General features: G+C 40.8%; 1 protein-coding gene and 1 pseudogene across 1 annotated transcript; one reads left to right on the top strand and one right to left on the bottom strand.

The window, feature by feature from the left end:
- The first annotated feature begins 1673 nt into the window (after positions 1-1673).
- Positions 1674-2319, top strand: LOC149998204 (large ribosomal subunit protein eL29 pseudogene; annotated as a pseudogene).
- Positions 2320-5438: 3119 nt separating this feature from the next.
- Positions 5439-16994, bottom strand: COIL (coilin). Its single transcript, XM_090292542.1, has 7 exons — positions 16742-16994; positions 11810-12911; positions 11599-11685; positions 11109-11156; positions 8921-8990; positions 7630-7718; positions 5439-6080 (listed from the first exon to the last, which is right to left on the bottom strand). The coding sequence occupies exons 1-7, from the start codon at positions 16984-16986 to the stop codon at positions 5997-5999; spliced, it is 1725 nt and encodes a 574-aa protein (XP_090148668.1). The 5' UTR covers positions 16987-16994; the 3' UTR covers positions 5439-5996.
- Positions 16995-17251: the final 257 nt, after the last annotated feature.

The following is a 17251-nucleotide window of genomic DNA, read 5'->3' as shown; positions in this document are numbered from 1 at the left end:
ACTCTTACCATATAATTCAGTAATCATGCTCCTTGGTATTTTACCTAAATGGGTTGAAAACTTACATGTCCACACAACAACCTTCACCAAGATGTTTATAGCAGTTTTATTCACAATTGCCAAAACTTGGAAGCAACCAAGATGTCCCTCAGTGGATGAATGGATAAACCATGGTACATCCTGACAATGGAATATTATTCAGTGCTAAAAAGAAATGAACTATCAAGCCGTGAAAAGACATAGAGTGACCTTAATTTCATATTATTACGTGAAAGAAGCAAATCTGATAAGGCTTCATGCTATATGATTCCAACTGTATGACACTCTGGGAAAGGCAAACAGTGAAAAGATCAGTGGGGGCTGGGGGCTGGGGGCTAGAGATAGATACATAGAGCACAGAGGGTTTTTAGGGCAGTGAAACTATTCTGTATAAAACTGTAATGATGGACACATGTCATTATACATTTAGCAAAACAAACAGAATGTACCCCAAGAATGAACCCTAATGTAAACTAGGATTTTGGGTGATAATGATGTCAATCAATATAGGTCCATCGATTGTAACAAACAGTACCTCTCTGGTGTAGATTGCTGGTATTGGTCGAGGTTGTGTGGGGGGATGCAGAGTCAAAAATATATGGGAACTCTCTGAACTTCTTGCTCCATTTTGCTGTGAAAACTGCTCTAGAAATAAAGCCTATTTTAAAAAATGGACTAGGAGTCACCAAACTTGGCTGTTTCCAGAAAGTAAATCTGTGCTTAAAAGGTGAGAACTCAAAAATGGTCACTTAGCTATATTTTTATTACGGTGATCACTATGCTTATTTGACAAGGGTTCTCAAGATTGTTCCCCAAAAGGAGGTCTAAAGAAGGTTGCCACAGTGGTAACATTAATGGAGTAAGTGTATGGAGTGCCAAGGGTTTTGTAAGACTGCGTTTGTTTTTAAAAATGGGACGGGAGGATGTTGTGTATGTAGTTGTTAAAAATCTTAATATGACCAGGCATGAAACAACATACATCTGAATTGATATTGAAGGGAAAAAAAAGAAGTTTTTAAATATTATCATAAAGATGGTTTAAAAATTCACCAAAACCCTTATTCATGTTGCACAGACAGAGCCATGGTTTTTAATTATCTGTCAAAGAGCCAAAAGCATATTCTGGTACTCAGTTGAGTTTGGCTTTTTTTCACGTAATGATTTTACAAGAGCATGTTCTTAAGGGATTCAGCTCCAAACCTCTTGCTCAATTTCTAATGGTGGAATTTTGGGTTGTTTCCTCTTGCTCCATTACTAACCTGGTGACAAGGAGGCAGGAACCTGGAGCAGATGAAGTCTCACTTGGCAGACTGGCCTTTGCCAGGTCTGGAGCTCGTGGAGGCCCCGTGACTGAGGCAGCTGGTGGCCCGGGGCTGTAACTCCCTGAGGCTCCTTACCCTTTGCAGCTCTATAGGAGAGAGATGCTTTGGGAATATAAGCAGATCTCTTATTCTTTCCCTTCTGTGCCCCTGGAGAACCATGATGCCTCAGGAAGGGAGTAACATTAATGATGGCCAAGGTCTGCAGTACATTATTTCTTGCTGGCATCACATCCTATTATTCACTAGCTGTTTCTGCATCCTTTTCTCAGCCCACACCCCCAACCCTACAGCCTCTCCATTTCCTGTTGCCTAATGGTTCTACTTCCTGGTGTCTTCCTAAGTAGCACTCCTACTGACACCATACCCCTTTTAAAACATCCTACAAGTTATAAAAGTATACGGTGCAACTCTTCAGTCCCCAGCGCTTCTGGAGCCATGGGCTTCAGTGCCAATACAGCCAAGTCCAAGAACCACACCTCGCATACCTAGTCCTGAAAAACAGCACAGAAATGGCATCAAGAAACCCTGATCACAAAGATATGAATCTCTTAAGGGTGTGGACCCCAAGTTCCTGAGAAACATGCACTTTGCCAAGAAGCACAAGAAGGGCCTGAAGAGGATGCAGGCCAACAATGCCAAGGCCATGAGCGCACGTGCCGAGGCTATCAAGGCCCTTGTAAAGCCCAAGGAGGTCAAGATCCCAAAGGACAGCAGCCACAGGCTCAGTCTACTTGCCTACAATGCTCACCTCAAGCTTGGGAAACATACTTATGTCCACATCACCCAAGGTCTCAGGCTCTGGTGGCCGAAGTCCAAGGTCAAGGCTCAATCCAAGTCCCAGGCTGCAGCTGCGGCTCAGGCTCAGGTTCCTGAAGGGGCCCAGGCCCCCACGAAGGGTGGTGAAGGCCTCACAAGAAGGGAAGAAAGATCCTGTAGGATGGACTACTGGGCTGATTAAGTCAGGATCAGAGCCTTTTTATAGAGTTGAATGTCTGAGAGCCAAAGCACTTTAGAACTTCCTGGTAACCATGGTCACTGCAGGATTACTTACAAGAGCCAAGATGTGGAAACAGCCAAAACATCCATCCATGGGTGAATGGAGAAAAAAAAAATAGTACATACATACAATCAAACGGTATTCAGCCTTCAAAAAGAAAAAAAATCCTGCCACGTGCAACAACACAGATGAACCAAAGAACATCATGCTAACTGAAGTTAGCCAATCACAGAGGGACAAATACTGCATTATTCCACTTACATAACGTCTGTAGAATAAACCAACTGGGAGAGAGTGGTCTCCAGAGACTGGAGGAGGGGAAGTGGGAAGTTTCTGTTTAATGGAGACACAATTTCAGTTATGCAAGATGAGTTGAGTTCTAGAGATATGCTGTACAACAGAGTTAACAACACTGTATTGTGCATGTTGTGCACATAAAAAATTTGTTAAGACAGTAGGTCTCAAGTTAAGTCTTCTTACCACAAAAACAAAACAGGGCATGAGGAAACTTTTGGAGGTGATGGATCTTTACTACCTCGATTGTGCTGATGGTTTCATGAGTGTGTGCACATGTCCAAACTCATCAAATGAATGCATTAAATATGTGCAGTTTCTGGCATATCAATTATATCCCCAATAAAGCTGTTTAAAAATTTTTTAATCCAAACAAAAAATAATAAAAACAAACGTTTGATTAAAAAAAATTTAACGGTGAGTCGACAACTTGAAGATGAACAACAGAGATTCGTGAGGACAGAAAGGTAATCAGAAGGCTCTTGTTCCCATGGATAAAGGCAGCAGTGGGGAAAATGTGAGGCAGGCCTCCTGCTGCTGCTTACCCTCAAGACTAGGAAAAAGCCACCTTAGGGACAGCCACCAGAACAGCCTGAGGGACAGGAATACTACTCTGAAATTACACCAGGCTCTCCCTCTTGTAGTTGGGTGGTCTTTGGCAAGTTACTCAGTACTGAGTTGAGAGGAGTTAGATGAGCTGTTGCTTTACACCCACGGAACAGCAATAATTGCGGCTGGTGTCTGAGCACTTGCTACTTTTCCCACCTGGAACAGCACCTCTGGACCACCAGCCCGGGAGCAGTGAGGCAAAGATTTTGTCCCAGGCACGTATTTCTGGCCTGGGTTTGTATTTCTGGCCGAGGACCTTTGTTTTCATTGCCCCTCTTCTCTCTCGCTCCTGGAATAAATGGTATAATTTAGGGTTTTCACATCTGACGATTCCATCTCTGAGTTCAAGCAGTAAGAAACACATTTACATTCTACACGGTGACCCAGAGCACACATAGTGATGCGTAAAATGTTTCATAAAGCAAACTTCAATTTACGGGATGCAGTGCGCTATTTGTTTTTCTATTCTTTTGTAGTTCATCTTTCAGAAGGCAGGTCATGACACCCTAAAATGACCCTTCTAATAGACTGCTATTCATAGTTTAAAAAACACCACTATAGAGGGAAAAGGTGACTCATAATCTAGTTATAATTTGAAGAAAACATACCCTGAAGTCAACACTTCCCTTTGGTTGAGTTGATGTTTACTAGTTAACTTTTTTTTTTTTTTAGGTATAACTGACACATTACATTATATTACCTTCAGGTATACAACATAACTGATATTTGTATACAGTGCAAAATGATCACAATAAGTCTAGTTAACATGTCACCACACTTACTTACACATTTTTTTCTTATAACTTTTATGACCTACTCCCTTAGCAACTCTCAAATATGAAATACAGTACTATTATCTGCAGTCACCAGGCTGTAATTACATCCCTACGACCTATTTATTTATAACTGTAGGTTTGTACTTTTGACCCTTTACCCTTTGCCCAGGCCAGCACCTCATTTCCCTGGCAACCACCAATGCAGTCTCTGTGTGAGTTCGGGTTATTTTGCTTTCACTTTTTAGCTTCCACATATAAGTCAGACCATATGGTATTTGTCATTCTCTTATTTCACTCAGCATAATGCCCTCAACCTCCACCCATAGAGTTGCAAATGGCAAAATGTCATTCTTTAATGGCTGAATAATAATAACTATATACATATACAACCATTTTTTTAAATCCATTCACCCATTGATAGACACTTAGGTTGTTTCTGTATCTTGGCTATTGTAAATAATGCTGCAATAAACATGGGGTCCATGTATATTTTCAAGTTAGTGTTTTCGTTTTCTTCAAATAAATACACAGAAGTGGAATGACTGGGTCACTTAGTTATAATATTTTGCGGAAGCTCCACATTGTATTCCATGGTAAACAGTGCACAAGGGTTCCCTTTTCTCCACACCCTCACTGTTCGTTATTTCATGCCTTTTTGATAAAAGCCATTCTAACAGATGTGAGGTAATACCTCACTAAGGTTTTAATTTGCATTTCCCTGACAACAGGTGATGCTGAGCATTTTTTTTATGTACCTGCTGGCATTTGCTAGTTATCTTGTTTTCCAAACCCTGGAAAGTTTGCTGCATAAGAACCCCAGTGCCGAGATCCCATCATTCTGGAGTAATACTTCTCATTACAAATCAGTAAATCCACATTTTGATATACATCATGTCATGCAAATTAAAATTGGACAGCATCTTCCCTGGTCCAAGAGCTCCCAAATCTAACAAACTTCATTTGACTAAACTTTGCAATTCCTTATTCCAGAAAACTTGAATCTCTCGCATTATTGTAAAGCAATAACAACACGGTGATTTGCAATACTCAACTAAATATAATGACTCAGCATGGAAGTTCATTTCAATATGATTTTATTTTAAAATCTGCAAAGCTGAAGGAGGGATCTGATCTTTTGTTGTTAAAAGAAGCAACGTTCACAGTATATATTTAGTCATTTTTAGCTTCATGTTGAGTAATAACAGGAAAGAAAGTTTCTGTTCAAGATCCTCCTCCCTCCAGCACACTCAGCCAGGTGCTTGAGATTTTGTAGCAAGATAACACATCCCTGGCCTGAATTCATAGTAAATCCTCTCACCCAAGTGGAACAGTTCTTCCCCAGGCACACACAGCAGGCCTATGTTCACTGCTCTACACGGGCCGAAGCACCCTTCACTTTAAAGCTGAGAAAAATGTGAAAGGATTTCACCAACTCACTGCCTGCGACGAACCCAACTATTTGTTAATTCTTGACAATTACAAGCATAAACTACTTGAAATTTGTAAGATGTTCCAATGTTAATAGAACTCAAATGTAAAAAATTAGGTCAAGTAACATGCTTTCATGTTTTACAATGTTACTTAATAAACCTTACTGAGACAAGATATGCAGCACTTTCTTAATCTTGGTATTTACAAACTGCTTCCGACAATGGCTACTTGATGGTCAAAAAATAAAATAAAAAAGACAAGAAACCATACATACTTGTATATAATGATGCCTACAGGGAATGTCATATTTTAAATTTTTGTCACTAAAATTAAACCTGAAAAAAAAGTTCTAGAAAAGCAACACACCCATGTATTTTAAATGATGAGGTAGATATTTTGTCCTATGCAGTAAAGAGAAGATAACAAAAAAAAAATGCATACAACTTTCAAATCTTTTTCTTTTAAGTTCAGGTGATAGTCACTTTCACAAACAAGGCGTTTATGAACTATGAGGTGCGGACGTTACACTCAGGCAAGCTCTGTACTTGATGTGTTATTCGAAGACCCAACAATTAGTCTTGGATCAATCAACTCTCTCCAAAAAACAGTGATCTGAGGAAAAATACAAAATATTCAGTTTAGAGATTTCATTTTGAGGTCATATAGGTCTTAGTCAGTTAAAAACTTCAGCCAAGTAAATTTCCATTTGTGCAGAATGGTTGAAGACCTGGAATAATTTGAGTCCTAATAAACTAAGTTTAATTAGGGTATAAAAACTTGTTTACCTCAAATGCAGCTAAATTTTATATTAAGCATATTTCATCCTTCTTTTAGAGCAGGGGTTGTGGGGGTGGGGTGGAGGGAGGGGTAGCTGGTTACAAAGGTTCAGAAGGACTTGCCCAACAAGCAAGCTTCAAGGATGGGCAGCCTGCAGACCTCTGGGGAGGCAGATGTGGCCCAGAGGGGTTACTCCCAGGCTGTTGATGCCTTTTCGTGCAGCTCTGTAGTCCTTATGCTATGCTGCCTGAAATAGGAGGTAATTCGTATTTTACTAAGATAAAGCAAACTCTAGCACTTGGCCCTGTGGATGAATGATGAGGGCCATCTAGTGTCAAAAAAAGATAATTATAGGCTCTGCTTCAGGCCTGTTTCAAAAAGACATAGAGAAGAAAGCCTCCAAGGTTTAATTTTCCAACAGTTTCCAAGAAAACATTTCAACAACAACAACAACAAAAAAGACTAAATACACTGCAAATAAGGAAGTACTGAATACTGGGCCAAATTTGCTGATCCTACCACAAACCTTAAAAACGTGTTTTTGGAATAAATCTCTAAGAGCATCAGGTACCTTAGAGACAAATGAAAGCGAAAAGTTGGGTTAGGGTTTCTACATTTCAGATAAAGTGTGATTTGCAACTCTGAAACTAACACAATAATATCCATAACATTTCAAATATTCACACCTTAAAGGGAAGCATTTTCTTACACATAAAGTCTATTTACTCTAACGCTGCCATAGCCTGAGGAGCTACCCATTGCCAGCAACTAGTCTGGCTGCCTACAAAGCTCTAAAACATATACTCCCTAAAACAGCAATTTAAGAATTTAAACAATTAAAAGACAGAATCATCATTTCATGTCATTCTTGAAGCTACCTATGCTATTTTAAGTCAGAATTGGGGTAACATCTGAGGACAGCAATGACTACAAGAAGACATGATAGAAATTTCCAGAAGGGGATATTAATGTTCTTGATCTGGGATTGATTACATGAGTATGTTCATCTGTGAAAATCATTCAAGCTTATATGTACTTTTCTGAATCAGTACATCAATAAAAAACTTAAAATATGCTAGTTTTTTCTACTGAAACCCTTATACAACCTTATATACTACTATTTTATGCAACCCTAGACTCTAAGATTGTGTTATCTGCACATCTTGTCATGTGGGCTCTTTGAGGTACAAGATGGTGCCCTAATTTGACACTTGGCATTGATATGCCACCCTGTAGACAGGACAGACGTCCCCACGACCCAGAACCTTTATGATTTTAACATAGGCAGTTCAGGAAGCTGCAGTGTCTCCTTCCAGACAGACCACCAGTGACCAGCTGAGAGAGAATGAACGATACGCGACCCTGAGAGGAGAAGCGCACCCACCTTTTTCTCCTGTGTCACAGCGTACTCCACGACCTCAGCTCCGTTTTCATTGTGATAAACCAAATCAAACTTCCCAGGTTCTTTCACGGCTGAAATCAGACGGTAGGGAGGAAAGACAGGAAGTCACTTCCCAGTAATGAGAATGTTCCTCTACAAGGAATTTGTATCATCAGAAAAAAACCACCACAAACAAACTGTCCATTGACATGGGGGCTGGGTACACACAGGCCAACACAGAGGGTTCCGTGGCAGGAGACTCTGTGAAAATCCTGCGCCAGCAGACAGGAGCTCCTTGGCCATTTATCAGAAATGCTCTTTCCTTCATCGAAAAGGAATGAGCTTCGTACACTATCACTAGTACTCGCCGAAAAGAATGTACAACCACAAGATAATCTTAAAAGATCATTGATGCATTTCCACAAGGGAAGGTAATCTGAATTCTGCAAAATTCTTACATCTTGTTTTGTCCTCAGAAATGACACATGCCTACTACTTGGTAACACAGCAGTCCTCACTCTGCACAGTAGTGTGGACCACAGAAGAGACCATGCAAGCTGAAGTCACACAAAACAATCTTAATAATCAATAGGAAAAATTATGACTGTTTCATGATCTTTAAAAAATTTTTAACAAAACATTAAAACTTTTACTGTATAAGGAAAGGAAAAGAAGTAAAACTAATATTTATGAAGTACACTGTAATTTAAAACATTAGAAACACTGAGAATTGAGTGTTCTATTTCTTTGTAAGAATCTTATCGAGGGTAGTTTGAACAGCACTTGCCTTGTTGGGCAACAATACAGAGTGAGAATCTTTTCTATGCCTCGCAGAATTGTCATACTCATTTCTAAGTTTGGATCAGCTTTCAATATTTTATCCTTTTAGCTTTTAATGTCATGAAACTACTCAGAGTTTCTGTTTCTTGTTCACAATCCTGGGAAATTTTTTGCTATCACTTTTTGGACACCTTCATCCCTCTCATCATAACTATCTTTCTCATTTATGTCAAGAAATCCATATAAACCACAGTATCACACACCCATAGTTAGCTATTTCTTCTATAACGTCACTTAAACTTGATTAGGATGTCACTTCTTTGCTTCTCTGTTGTGCCTTCATCTTTGTTGACCAATTCCCTATTTCAATTATCCATTTTGTAAATGTCGTGTGGGTGTATCACTAAAGGACAAGGACGACGACGAAGACAGCCGCTCTTGTGTACACAGCTACTTAGAAACAAATGCAGATGCGAAAAGACCAAAATTTGAAATGCTTTTCCAGAAGACTCACCAGGTAAAGATGAAAGAATTTCTATATCTACTTGCTGGGTCTCTGGATTGTGGCTTAATATTCTTCCTTCCTTTCAAAAATAAAAGTCCAAGTCAAAAATCAACACACGGAACATTACGAATATACTTAAACCACTGAATTGAACACTTTAAATTCATTAAAGTGGTGACTTTTATCTTATGTAAAATTTGTCTCAATAAAAAAATTTTATAATAAATCAGCACATAGGGGAAATGAAACTCCCAGATACCAAGCCAATATTTCCCCCGACCTTAATCACCCCAGGGTCAGGTACCACACAGCTATGAAGGGCCCCAACAGACCAAAGCCTGTGCATCACTGAAACTAGCCAGTCCGAACCTGTTCCCTGTGCCCTGCTGTGCCCGTCCCCAGGAGCCCCCAGGAAGGCACTGGCCTAGGCTTTCTCCCCACTCCTGCTCTGCCCCCTAACCACACCCAGGTGCCCCCCAGCTCTGCAGCGTGTGGCACTGCCCCTCCTCTTGGGAACTGTAAGTAGTAAATTCCTCTCTTTCAGTAGTATTTAATTCTGTGTAGTCACTCAGTCACCTCCATACACTAAAATCCTATGGGTACAAACGTGACTGTGTCAGCTGGGCTGAGACTACACTCTGAAGAGAGATTTGACTTTTGAAGGCAAGCTTAGTGAATAAAGCCAGCAATCAAGCAGGGTAACAGCACTTGTGGTCAAAGCAAAAGAGTGGGACCAACTTTCTCTCTCAAAATGGTTTTGAGAGCAATTTCAAAAAAGTTCTAAAACTACTGGGAAATAAGTAAGCAAATGGCTTTCCAAGGTAACGCCTATGATGACCATCATCACCTTAATGTAAATTTTAAAAAGTTATTATCATCTAGAATCACAGTTTGTAGAGGTTGTGGGATGTATCAATTCTATATTTATTTTCATTTCCTCGTATATCACAGAATTAAATTATTTATGTAGGGTGACAAAAATATCCTCATTGGTCTAAGACAGGTCCATTTACATCTCCTTCTAGTATAATTATCAATATAATATTAATCCTTTCCAATCACAGGTATCCTGATTTAGATGATAAATTATATGGTGATCTATAGTAAGGGGCTGAGAAGATGAAAAATATGATAAAACACCCAATACCCAGAACAAATCCACCTAATCCTGTCGGGAACTGATTCTTCTTCTAGTTTACTTTTGACTAAAAGCTCTGAGATTTTTAAAGTCTTCCAAGGTATGAACTCAGATTAAATCAAATCTCTGTACTTCATCTTTAATACTGAATTAAAATTACCAAGTATTACCTTTAAAAAATTAACTTACATTCTGTATATTACATCAAAATAAGAAAGTATGGGTTTTAACCAGGTTGTCAACAAAATGCTGAATAGGTGAAAAAGAGAAGGAAACGTGTAATTCTGAATCCCACTGACTGAGTTGTTTTTACTGAACTGTGATAAAGCTCATATGCCAGTAGGAAGTCCCAAACAGATATTAAGTGAGTAAATTTCAAGGGTGTTTGTGAATTGTGTGGTTAACTAATAATGCAAAAGAAACAATATTAGACTATATTAAGCAATAATAATTCATAAATATATAAAATATATTCCTATGATGAAAACAATCAAATTTTCTGGCTGAGAGCTATTTATTATTTTCTTTCAAAGTTTAAGATCATGAGGGAAGGGTACTCAAATTTTAAGTCTGTGTGTCTAAGCTGATTAGGTAAAAAATGAGTAACAGAAAAATGAAATTCATCATTCTCATTCTATATTCTTCCCAAATGTAAGGAAAATAACACTGGGAGATTTCACAGTAATGCTATTAAAAAGTTTACAGTTTGGTAATGCTTTCATTTTCTACTTTATGTCATTATTTACTCAAAAAAATCTGCATTATCCATAATAGCAATATTAAATATGACTTCAGCTTCTTAAATATACTGACAATTTTTTAAGTACTTCTTTTTTTCTTTTTTAAAGACTTTATTTTAGAGAGAGGAGAAGGGAGGGAGAAAGAGGGGGAGAGAAACATTGATCAGTTGCTTTGGTGCACACCCCCATCTGGGGACTGCCCCAGACATGTACCCTGGCTAGGAACAGAGCCAGTGACCTTTTGGTTTGCAAGCCACGCTCAATCCACTGAGCCATATCAGCCAGGACCTGACAATTATTTTTAAATAAAATGTCTTACCTTGTAGTCTGAGACATCAGGAGAATAATCGGATGTTAATTCCAAAAGCTAAAAAAATAAATAAAAGAAAGAAAAAGTCCACAAATATACAAGCTCTATGGCTCCTTTCCTCCATCTCTGAGAAAACACGCAGAGCCAGACCATGAACCTGCAGCTAACAGGGATTTCAAGGGGTGGGGGGCAGGGGAGGGGTGATATGCATAGCATTCTGTTACTGAGCACTTGCTATGTTCCAGACAGCAGGCTAAGCTATTTTTTTCCATTTAGAAAACAATTACTGGGCACCTATCATATGCTAGGCATGAGAACATGAAAGATATGATCTGGGCAGGAAGGGTTTGTGTGTACATGTATACACACATACACATATATATACATACATATGTATATGTAAATACACTCGTACATATGTATACATACTGCTAATGAGTAAATTTATTTGGAAAGGGGATAATCTTTATGCTGTAATTGTTGTTGTTTAAAAATATACCTTAAATGCAATCTTTTCTCCAACTTGGGGGGCGGCTGCTAACAGTGGTAACAGACTGTAGTCCTTCTTGTGTGTTTCTACTGGATTCTGAAAAACATATATGAGTCATGTGACTTTGTTACTGGGGAGAAAACATGAACCCATGATAGCAACTTCAGACACGCTAAGTGGGGAAAAGGGAAGTGGTAAACTCACAATGAAGACTACTTGCCTGGATAATAGTAGACGTATTTGTTACCATCTCATTTAAATGCTGCTGCTTCTGATAGTCAGTGTTTCTATTTAAAACACCAGGAATAGCAAGACCTCGTCCTCGACCTCTCCCCCGCATGCCCCGACCCCTAACTCCCTTATGAGAAAGAAGGTCCTCTCCTCTACCCCAACCTCTTCCCAAACCAGGGGGGAGAGTCACATTGGGAGGAGGACCAGGGGCCTGTCGGCCACCATTTGAGTCACTGTGCTTCCATCCAGTAGCATTTGGAGTCTCTAATGACGGCCCCGGACCTGGACAACTTCTTCCTGCAAACAGACCTACGGTCTTTAAGAGATCTCCCGCCTTGTCCAGGGGGCTCTTTGGCATCACGCATTGGTCATCTGACTCGGAACCAGAGTCTGAACTAGATGGTGATGTTCTGGCTGTCTTGTCCTTGATGGGGATAGAGTTAAAGCCAGTTTTTGTGGCTACTTTGCTTGCAGTTGTCTTTTTTATAGAGGACCCTTCCTTTGATACTGCAGCTGATATTTTCTCTGAGGACTTTCTGACCTCCAAGTTGACATTGTTGAGACCATTGCTGGTTGATTCTTGAAAAGACTCAGACTCAGAGGAGGAACTGGGACTATCTTTTGCACGAATGTCCACGCCCCCTTTCCTTTTGGCTTTAACAAGGCTGTTTCTAGCAGGAGAGCCTTTTGGAGGACTGCACGTCTGGATGGCCCGTCCTTTCACTGTCTGTGCTTTAGGAGACTTGGGACTCTTGGTCTGTTTTCTATATACACATTTCTCCTTTTTCTTTGGTGACTTTTTTTTGGTCTCTTCATCATCCTCATCTACTACGTCACATGTGGCTTTATTTTTCCTCTTGATTTTTTTCCTCACACTCTGATCTGTGTCAGCTTTTGGTTCTAGATCCAAGGTGCTCTCGTTGTTGTTCTCTTGCCTCTTCCAATGCTTCTTTGAATTTCTACAATCAGTTTCTTCATCCTCTTCCAACTTAAATGACCGCTTCTTTGCTTTTCTAGGTAAGAAATGAGTACCATCACCGTTACTGATTGTTACCGGATTCTCAGCAACTTCTCTCTCTTCTAACTTTACTCTATCAAAAGAACAAGACAGAAAACTAGTGAGTAACTACGTTTCCAGGATGTCATCATAAATACTGAGATGAATGCAAACTGTCACTGCTATCTGTCAATGAAAAAAAACATCAAATCATTTAAGGACAAAAAGACTTGCTTGGACAAAATGGCTTATATGGCATCACTTATGGTCAACTTTCAAGTGACTAATTTTATTTATTGACTATCTACTATGTGCCAAACATTTTCTATACATTTTCTCTAAATACCACCATGAAGTAGGTATCTTTCATTTTAAAACAAATCACAAAATTAGAGTGTTCAGACAAGTAACCTGCCCAAGGTCCATACCTAATAAATAGCTGAAATGGGATTCAAACCAGTTTGTCTAACTTCACAATCTTTCCTCTCTATTATGTTGCCAACCCCAAACGGATAATGCCAAGTATTCATTTTGTTTTTAAACATGGTCTGCTTTTTTAAATCAGATTTTATTATTTTGTTTAAATTTGGGAAAGTACTGAGCAATTTACGTTCTCTGGGCTAGTGACAGTCATCATAAAATTCCATAACATTTTGTTATTATTAATTGTATGTCAACTTGACTGGGCCATGGGGTGCCTAGATACTTGGTTCAACATTGTTCTGAGTGTATCCATGAGGTGTTTCTGGGTGAGGTTAACATTTGAATGAGCAGACTGAGTATAGCATATTGCCCTTCCCAAAGTGAGTGGGCCTCCCCAATCCAATGAAAGCCTGAATAGAATAAAAGGCTGAACTAGGGAGAATTCACTCTCTCTGCCTAAGTATCTTTGAGCTGAAACATGGATCTTCTCCTGCCTTAGGACTCAAACTAGGACTGGAATATACACTGTCAATTCTCTTGGTTCTCAGGCCTTTGAACTTGGACTGGAACTACATTATTAGCTTTCCTAGGTCTCCAGCTTGCCAACTTCAGATCTTGGGACCTCTCAGCCTCCGTAAACTGAGCCAATTCCTTATAATAAGTCTCATATCTATATTTATATATTTATATCTATATTATCTCCTATTGGCTTCTGTTTTCTGGAGAACCATAATACACACACCAAAAATTACTTCACTATAGGAAAGGAATTCTGTTCCTTCATTAACTGGAAACAGCTGTCTAACATGTGCAGCCCAATGATGGAGAGCCGAGTGTCCCCAATGTCAAATACACAGTGGATACTCAAAAATGCCTGCTAAAAACCCACTTACACTTTCAATACATTTACATCTAGCTATATATCCCATCAATGTTTTTTTTTTTTTTTCAGTGACCAGGGAAAGATGTGAACAATCATAATTGAAAATGAAGTACAGTAGGTGAATAATAAGACATATTATAAGCATTCTATATTTTAAAGATATAGTAATCCTGTAGATTTATCTTAATGTAGTAGTTGAAAAAGGTCCTCAGTTATCCTCAAGCTACACAAATATACAGACACGTACAAATCAAGGTAAAACCTACTGATATCATGAACAGAATAAAGGGATAAATATAACTCTGAAAGACCAGGAACTTAAGTCACAAACATATTACCCTCTTTTCCCAGCTGTAAATGTGAGCATAGAGCAGCCAGGAAGTATTCCTTAAAGTGCCAAAAGCTAGCTTGGCATCCTGTGACTCTAAGAACTCCTGGGGAACTTCCAGCATATCTGATTGTTCCTTGTTATTCTTGATCCATTTGTTTTGATTCAAGTTTCAATTCTGAGACAACCAACTAGAACCAAACTTTCCATCAACTTTGAAAATGGCTGCAAGACTTTCTGTCAACGTGGTTTATTACAATCACTGGAGCACAGCATGTGCTGCATTTAGTACACGCAGGACCCCTGCCATTCGGAGGAACTTGCAACCCCTTGTGCTTCAAAAGCCACTCTGGGCATCACGTCCTCACTCTGTAGACAATGGATCTGTGCGCACTTGGCATGAAAGTATGGCCAGTGATCGCTGCAGCCTCACTACCTGATATTCCTGAAGAGGATAATTTCGGTATGGACTATGTTAAGATGAGAGACAAAATGCTATCTGGAGAATGAGAAACGGTTCACCTGTGCCCGCTCAGTTACCGTTCCTTTCAGGGTATACACTTTCCCTGGCAATGTTCACTTCTTCACCTGGATCAAACAACATCTGTAGCTGTCCTTTTATAAAGAAATGAATTACCTTGTAATTAGTGATGGAAGGGATTTGATTCCAAGGCATTTTTAAAACAGAACCTCCACTGTTCATTCAAACTCTTTACAGGGCAAACTGGGTACTATTATCAAAAAACAAAGTATTCCCGTCCTGGCTGGTGTGGCTCAGAGGGTTGGGTGTTGTCCCACAAACCAAAAGGTGGCAGGTTCGACTCCCAGTCAGGACACAACCTGGGCTGCGAGACAAGTGCCTGGCTGGGGACACGGGAGAGGCAACCAATTACTTTTTCTCTCCCACATCCATGTTTCTCTCTGTCTTTCTCCCTTTCTCTCCTCTCTCTAAAGATAAATTAATAAAATCTAGAAAGAAAGAGAGGGGAGAGAGAGAGGAGGGAAGGAGGGAAGGAAGGAAGGAAGGAAGGAAGGAAGGAAGGAAGATGGGCAAGGTATTCCCTTTAAATCTGCAATTTCACTTCTAGGATTCTATCATTAAAAAACACAGATGTGCCCATTTGCCCTGCCTGACACCTCCCACTCACACTGGCTGCCAAGGCCAAAGTGATTGTAGGGTTCAAATCCTTCTTCTGCCACTATCGTTACCTCAAACATGGAGTAATTAAATTCCCTGCTGTTCAGAAGAAATCTTATGAATATGACGTGCTCTGGGGAAAAGAATATTCAACAAAGGGCAAGCAAAAAGAAGTAGCCTGGTTCGCAACTCTAGAATTGTTTCAGTGCAGCTAAAGCTTTAAAAAGAAGCTCTGAACCCTGGCTGGGTTGCTTAGTTGGTTGAAGCGTCCTCGCGTGCAACAAGAGGTTTCGGGTTGGATTCCTAGTGTTGCGGGTTCGATCCCCCCCGCCAGGGCGCACAAAGGAGAAAACTGAGAGACGTTTCTCGCTCACATCGATGTGTCTGTCTCTGTCTCTATCTCTCTCTCTCTCACATCAATAAATATACCCTCGGGTGACGATTTTAAAAAGCCCTGAGTAAATTTGTTCAAGATACGAATTCATTTTATTGAGACAAATCAACCACACGTGGGTAATTTATACCACAACTGCTCCTCGACAGCATCTCAGCATCATTTTTTAAATTCCCAAAGGCCTATTTAAAACTTTTGTTCCCCAGCTCACAATCCAAAAGGTCCCAAATACCTATTCAAGTGAACCACAAAACACCCAGGTGAGCAGACCCAGAATGACACCCATCAGAAGTCTCAGGGGATATCGCAGGGGTACTGAGGCTGCACAAGCTGCGACGTCACGAAGAGAACACGACTGTTCCTGTGTTTGCCTGGATCTCTCGCACCCGACCCTGCGAGCCGCCAGGGGATGGCCGAGTCCCGGGCACCTCTGCATCGTGCGCACGGAACACGGTGCCAGGCTGAATGAGCGCTGCTACATCGTGCCCACACACGAAAATCAGAGTTCTTCCAAGTTTGCTTCACTCACTACCTCCATCAGAAGCATCCGGGGAAGGATGCCCGTTACCGTACAGATTCCTTAGCCTCATAACTGACTAACTAGAATCTCTGCGGATCATGAACGTGCGGTTTCAGAGTCCCACCCCATTCCCACGCACCCCACCTCCTACTCGCGGTCTGCGAAGGCCTGAGGCACCCCCGGGCACATCCCCGGCCCACACCCCCCCCACCACACCCCACGCCCGCTCCGCACGCACCTGAGGCAATCGTTGTCTCGTACCAGACGGGCGCTCTCGCCGTGGGGCAAGAGCCCCCCCTCTAAGTAGAGACCTAGGGGAGCCCCAGAACTGAAGCCGAAGCGCTGGCGAATGAGACTAATGAGATCCGTAACTACTCGGCATCTGTTCAAGTCAGCCAGAAGCCAGAAGTCCGTGCAGTGCGGGGTGGCTGGCGGTGGGTAATCAAACTGAAGCCGTAGCCTAACCGTCTCGGAGGCTGCCATCTTGCTCGATGCTCTACGGAAGCCGAGAGACGCCACACCGCTGCTGAGAGGCGTGGTCAGGCGGCCCGCCCATGGAGCCTTCTGCCGTGTGCCACCTTTTGGTGGCAAGTGGCTACTACAGACTTCGTGAAGGGCAACGGGGGGCGAGGTTGTTACGATTCAAATCTGTACACGGCACGGCTAGGGAAGAGGATGTATAAATAAAATCATTTTACTTCTCTGCTGAGCACTATGTAGTGTGCGAATTTAGGGAACTCTCTGGAGA

Source organism: Furipterus horrens, unplaced genomic scaffold (assembly GCF_987537825.1).
Source record: "Furipterus horrens unplaced genomic scaffold, mFurHor1.1.pri manual_scaffold_11, whole genome shotgun sequence".
Lineage (NCBI taxonomy): Eukaryota > Metazoa > Chordata > Mammalia > Chiroptera > Furipteridae > Furipterus > Furipterus horrens.
Note: the sequence above shows the minus strand (reverse complement) of the source record. Positions and strands in the feature narration are given on the sequence as shown.